The sequence below is a fragment of the Platichthys flesus genome, chromosome 18 (assembly GCF_949316205.1).
Source record: "Platichthys flesus chromosome 18, fPlaFle2.1, whole genome shotgun sequence".
Lineage (NCBI taxonomy): Eukaryota > Metazoa > Chordata > Actinopteri > Pleuronectiformes > Pleuronectidae > Platichthys > Platichthys flesus.
The window spans coordinates 9,867,556-9,873,887 of NC_084962.1; the positions used below are offsets into that span (position 1 = coordinate 9,867,556).

General features: G+C 42.8%; 1 protein-coding gene across 2 annotated transcripts; it reads right to left on the reverse strand.

Moving 5' to 3' along the window:
- Nucleotides 1–16: 16 nt before the first annotated feature.
- On the reverse strand, nucleotides 17–6,200 carry wdr21 (WD repeat domain 21). Of its 2 annotated transcripts, XM_062410929.1 has the most exons (13): nucleotides 5,735–6,200; nucleotides 5,489–5,634; nucleotides 5,039–5,196; nucleotides 4,531–4,613; nucleotides 3,952–4,054; nucleotides 3,656–3,799; nucleotides 3,416–3,465; nucleotides 3,143–3,222; nucleotides 2,782–2,874; nucleotides 2,272–2,369; nucleotides 1,944–2,120; nucleotides 1,461–1,575; nucleotides 17–668 (listed from the first exon to the last, which is right to left on the reverse strand). In XM_062410929.1, exons 1-13 carry the CDS (start codon nucleotides 5,845–5,847, stop codon nucleotides 403–405), a joined length of 1,626 nt encoding a protein of 541 aa, XP_062266913.1. In that variant the 5' UTR covers nucleotides 5,848–6,200; the 3' UTR covers nucleotides 17–402. The 2 variants fall into 2 exon arrangements, with proteins under 2 accessions (XP_062266913.1, XP_062266914.1); XM_062410930.1 differs by lacking the exons at nucleotides 3,952–4,054; nucleotides 5,039–5,196; nucleotides 5,489–5,634; nucleotides 5,735–6,200.
- Between the last annotated feature and the right edge of the window lie 132 nt (nucleotides 6,201–6,332).

Below are 6,332 nucleotides of genomic sequence, written 5' to 3' on the forward strand. Positions count from 1 at the left end.
AATATTGTACTTGATGTAGTGTAAAGTACTGCGTTTAATGGTTTTTGACAGCTTTCCGAAAAAGTTGCATCAATCTACAGTATAAACACAACATATTATTTTTCAAATTCAGATCAGGAAACATCATAAGTACACATCTTAAAAAAGGTTTCAGTGAGTAAGGTCTAATGGTAGAAATCATGTACACTTCTATTTCCTTTTGGCACAAACATGTCTGTTAAAGTAACATTCCCCTGAGATATAAATGCAACTTTTCTGAAGTCATCTTCAAATTTAGAAAGGTCACAACAACCTTGTGGAAATCCACTGCATACACGCCTTTCAGTTACACAGTAAGTATTGGTCTTGTATGAGAATATACTGTTCGTGCATTTGGCAAAATGCAAAGTTTGTTTTTAGATATCATCTGTGAGAGGAAGCGTTTTCAGTGTTTTCATAAAAATCGTTGTGCTGCTCTCCTCCCTCCTGGTAGTCGGTGTTGTATGGGAAGTAGTACAGGTCGTGTTTGACGGCCATGAGCAGGCCGGGCAGCCCCCTGCAGCCGCCCAGCTTGGAGGAGAAGACCACGCTCGGGATCAGGTCGTTTGCGGCCGGGTGGGGGGACGGGATGGTCCGGAGCAGGTGTCCGTCCTTCAGGCTCCATAACCTCGTATAGCAATCCTGACCCACTGTGGAGAGAGCAGTTTCGAGAGGCAAACTTAATACTGGGTTTCCACCACATGAAACTTTGCACTCAGTTACACTTATTTGCCAGCGCTTGTTCTTACCACAGGGACCAGGGTCTAAATTAAGGCTTGTGGGAGCTTTGTTACCTTCCAATAGTGCCTGGTGGGTTGGTACATTAAAAAGTACAGGAACTTATAGGGTGGGGCTTTCAGCGCTGAAAATGCGCGATTGGTCGGGTACCACAGCTTTTTATTTCAGCTGCACAATCTGTTGAAGCGCGTTTCATTACTTTGAGCCAACATTTCTGGAGTTTTAAATACACTTTGTGACTACTACTCGTCTCTTTTCCAATCAACAGCAGCACGATTTTACTCTCCTCCATGTTTACTGGCATTTTAGTGTTCCTCGATTTATACAGATCATTTAAACCACCACCTAGTGGACTGGAGTTGAGCCGCTTGTCGTAGCATTAGGTGTTGGTACATCAGCAGCCATTTGCCTAACCACCCCTGGTCTTTAGACCGTGGTGGAATGCAGGAGAACGGCAGTCTGCAGGAACAATTTTAGTTCCTTGAAAAAATGTCTTAGACTTACAGTTCCAGGTGGTTTTCTTGAAGAAAATAGTCCTTTCCTTGATTCTTGTTGTCATGGGTTTATACCCTCATGGTTGAATGCACTTATTGTAAGTGGTTTTGGATAAAAGCGTCAGCTAAATGAAATGTAATGTAATGTTTTGATCAAAGTGTGACTACAGTAGTGATCACATGGGCAGAAGATGTTTTGTTTTCACTTACCTGCCAACAAAAGGCCCTCTGGTTCATTGACATGAATAGGAAGGTAGGCATGCTCATTATAGTGCCCTTTGTACTCCTGCACTGGTTTTGTCACTCGCACATCCCACAACTTGATCTGCACGTGAATGAGGAAAACAAAGTTAAAGCATGAAAAGTATCCATTTGGGTTTACATGTTTATATCTTATTTTGGAGGGTCATGTTCTTAAGTTTGAATTTGGGAAAATTTTATAAACTTCCCCCTAAAGGTTCCTTTCTGTCCTTTTATCACTTTGACAGGTCCCAAAACACAGAATAAACAGTGATGTGTATTATAACAAGCATTAACTTATTACGTGTCAACTTGTTTCGCAGATGCCAAACCTTTCCTCTTGGGATATTATCCTCATCTCACCACTAAAACATTTATGCCTATTATCCTCATAAATATATTTCACATGCTAGTCATTTGTGTAGTGTTTATAGAATAGTTTTCAACCCTGACCTGGCCCAGCATGTCCGCAGCCAACAGGTAGTTCTCATCCTGCATGACGCGGACGGAGGTGATGGCCGATTCTTGATGGAAGCGGCTGGCCTTCCAGCTCTGATCCCTGCGGCCGCGCTGCCGCAGGTCGATGCTGAAGATCTCCCCGGATCTGCAACCGTTAAACAGCACGGGGACCTGAAGAAAAAGAGCGATCTTTTTTAATTTTCTTGGTTCTCTCCTTCTGCCTGGGGTTATTCTTAGTTGCGTCAAAAAGAAATCTACTTGAAAACATTTCCAGTGAAGTGAAGCATAGCTCTCGCTCACTTTGATGTTACAATTTACTCACCCTGAGGGCAAACTGCTGAGCCAAGACATCGCTGCCTACGCTGAACGTCTGTGTTCGTCCCGTCTCCGCATCTTTCACAATAACCCTACGAGACAGGCCTGGCAACACATGCGAGGACAGTTATTTAAGATTTAGAACTTCTTTTCTATGAAATCATTGTAGCTGTCTTTTTTAATCCTCTACCAGAATAATCAGCTATTAGGTAAGTCTCTACTCCACTTAAATACTGCAATCTATCTATCTATCTATAAGCCAGTCTTTCAATCATGTTAGAAGCATCTGTGATGTTAAAAGAACTCTGAGTTTGATTTTCTGTAGCCTGTGAAAAACTACTGATATATTCAATGATTTGTTTTGTTTTATCCAAATAGAGTGATATGATTTAGAAGATTCAAATTGTTCAATGACTACAGCCAACATCCTCCGCAGGTTCTAGTCATTGTGGCTGAAGAATGACTGTTATTATTATATTTGATTATGCGTTGGGAGGATGATGGCAGTGTAACTGACCAGTGCTGAAGGTCTTGTCAAACTGTGGGTTGAAACACCAAGCACAAGACCAGGCTGAGGATATCTTAAAGCTGCACAGCATCCCGGGCTGGTCTGAGAAGAGAGGGGGAAGAATTAAAGGAGGAGAAATGTTAATGTGGGGTAAACCAAACAATACAAACATTAAATAGGTCATTTCTGATCACCTTCTGTCCACAAAAATTACTGACCCAGTACATTGGGAAACCAGTAAGGAGTCACAGATGAATAGGCACCATAATTATCCTAATAAAACTATAATTTCCTAAACAATTCTTTATGAAAACCAGTGGTTTGAAAGATCTACACACAGCGACACACTAGAGAATCTGTTTAATCTCACCTGGGTTGGAGTTGCTGAAGAGGGAAGCAGGAAGCAAACTGACACAGCCGGGGGTGTCTGCCACTCCGACCAAACACAGCCTGATAGTCAGCTCAGTCAAGGGAAACAGAATCACAGGCCACTAAATACTGAGAAGATACTTGTGGACGTAAGAGGACAAAATTAACAAAGGTGTTTGACGTAGATCACACATTATATCATAATAAATACAGATCCACCCTTTGATCATAGCAGCGCTTAAGTTTCAGCTCTACTGAAGCTGAAGAAGGATACAATACATGGGAGTCTGGGTAGTTCACCGAGGCCCAGCAGATGGAATTCACCTGAAACACATGTAGCCAATGCAAGTGTCAAAATTCACTACAGCTGGGATTAAAAACGCACATTTACAACATAAATTTGGTCAGAAACTGACAATACTGCAATTTACTAGATAAATGTATATACTTTGACGTGAAAAAAAAAGTAATACACAGGGAACACCAAGCATACAGCTCTAATGCAGTGTCCCACCTTGCGATTGGTAAAGTAGAGGTTATCACACATCTCCACCGAAAGAGAACCCCGGCTACTGCTGCTGAAGTTCATGATGCCGTACTTGCAGCCTCCGTGAGCGACATCGTTGACTGTAAACACTCGTTCACAAGCCGAGTCCCCCTGAGACAGACAAGGAACGCGAGGGAGGATTAAGCAAAAGTAAGCCACGGACACCTGCAAGTGCATCAGGACAAACAAATAAATGGTCTCCATTTGAAGTTATGCAGTCGCCCTGGGGTGTTCCGTTTGTGTCTGTGTGTGCGCGTTCTCACAACTATAATTCTGAAGTTGTCAGTGTTGGGGTTGCTGCTGTCTGAGCTCTTGATCTCTACTTTGTGGCGTCTCATTCCGCTGACCTTCACTTCATGGATCAACCTGCAGACACACAGTAACCATGGTAACTACTGCTGCCACTGTCTGCAGACAATCCACAGAACAAGAATTATTGACTCACTCCCCTTCAGTTATCTGATAAATCAAAGGCTTCTAGCTGCCAATAGGCTGAACATAAATCATTTTTGTTGCTGTTGCAACTGTTAGTGAAATATACGCATATAATTCAAAGTATCAGGCTTCCAAATACTTTGATTATGATTCATCATGGTTTTGTTTCTATATGAAAGATTTGAAACCCACATCAAAAATGATTAGTGTCATTATTATTGGCCAGCAACTCTTGAAAGAAACCTATCGCTACACATACAGAACTGATTAGCAGTGAAGTTAGTCTTTGTTTCATTGGGGTTGTTTTCTGTAATGCATCACAGCTGTGGATATTGAAACCTATGGGATCCAAGGGGAACAGCTATATATCCTTGTGTACATGTGCACACAGCAGTGTGGAACAATACCTGCAATAAGAGTTCTCAGGCAACAAGCCGAGTTGCCTTTTCTGCAGGAGAAGTGACGAGTTCAGTCCTGCTCTTGGCGCTTTCTACAAAGAAGATTATATCGTTAAACAGAGACAAACAACATGTCATGACCTATCTGTAATCATTTAACAACAGAGAAAATATGCTACTTCTCTTGAATTAAACCAGACGACAGGGAGTCCACTTGCTTTTCTAAAATCAACAAACACTGAAGTCTTCTCCTCTTATTTTCACAGAAATCTCAATTATTGAGTAAACAAAGTATTCACACACAATTTGCAGTCTGGCAGTTTCTCCCTGCTGTGGTCGATATGATCCAGCTCAGACAACATAATCTATTCGTACTCATGTGACCAGTTTTTACATTGATGATGATTAAAATATAGCTTTTTCATTTGATATAAATTGCTCCTAGCGAAAGGTGGGTTTTAAATATAAGAGAATCATACAGAAAGATGGAGATTATTTCCCCCTTCAGCAGACTCACTTTTTTGGGCTTTTCATCCTCTGCGATCATCTTGTTTCTCTGTTTCTCTCTTTCTTTCCCTTGCAACTGCTCTCTGGTCAGCGGGTTACAGTTGTTGTGTCCCGGCAACAGGCGGAAGTAGCGGTTTTTCTCCGAGTCAAAGTAGAATCCAGGAAGCTCTTCAACAAAACAATCACACACACGTTTTTCCCCAAACCTCACAATTCTCATCACCCAGGCGTATTTCCCTTTGAGATGTTGGTTCAAACCTAAAGAGTATGGTCCTATTTTTTCTGCTGAAGCAGTGTTTGCCGATGGTGCTTTCTCATGTGATTGGGTTACCACTGTTCATGAGCTTTTGTATTAGTTACTAAACTGTACTGTACAAACCTCTGAGATAGTGTAATAGTGATAGATAGTAATGAGATAGTCTCCTATGTATGTGAGAAGGGAGAGGGCTATAGCACTGACCTGGGGCAGCACTGCTGGACTTGGAGGAGGAAGATGAAGATGATGAAGATGCTGGAGATGAGGAGGAAGCAGACGATGAGGAAGGTTGGTTGTCACACCTCCTCTCTGACGCTCTATTTGAAGGCCCTGCATTTCTGTGATCATACCTGCGAGGTGAAAGCAGAGAGGCTCAGGGACAAGCAGTCTCAGCACTGACTTACACGTCTCACATTCTTCAAACCAGTGTCACCATTCAACTCAACGCACCAGTCTTCGTCCAGTGTAGATCTTTGCCGGTTGTCTCTGCACCAGCCGCGGCGTTGACCGGCCCCCTGTCGCCGGTGCGGTCGCTGTCCCTCCCGCAAGGTCCACTTCCTCATCCCCGCTGTTTGTGCCCCCGAGATCAGAGGTCGTCACACCGCGGTGTCTGGCATCCACGTCACCGTGTGTGACCGCGTGACGCAGTTTGAGGAAGCGTGTTTACCTGTTAGCACACGTTAGCTGTCCCTTAGCATTAGCACCCGAGCTAATGTTAGCTAATAGCCACAGACCATTCTCGACCCTGTTTTCTCGACACGTCAGGCGCAGCACATTTAACAGAAGTGTTTATAAGCAGGGTTTCAATATGTCAACAAATACGCCTGGAATTAAGTGTTAACAACTTCTACTTCCTGTTCAACTAGCACAGGTTTACAGTTTTAGCCTATTACTACTGTATATGAAGTTCCGGCCATTTTGTCCCGCCTCCACGCGTCATTCATTGGCTCCCAGTAGCCTTTGACGTATCACGCATTCATTGGCTGGTATCTTGCGATTCATATCCGCACAGGAATAAAATAATAACATTGATATAATTTAAAGTGGA

Coding starts and splice junctions, on each gene's coding strand:
- wdr21 (XM_062410929.1), bottom strand. CDS start 5,847: ATGAGGAAGTGGACCTTGCGGGAGGGACAGCGACCGCACCGGCGACAG. Junction 3,223..3,415: donor TACCCAGACTCCCATGTATT/GTATCCTTCTTC, acceptor GCTGACTATCAG/GCTGTGTTTGGTCGGAGTGG. Junction 2,370..2,781: donor TGACAAGACCTTCAGCACTG/GTCAGTTACACT, acceptor ATGTGTTGCCAG/GCCTGTCTCGTAGGGTTATT.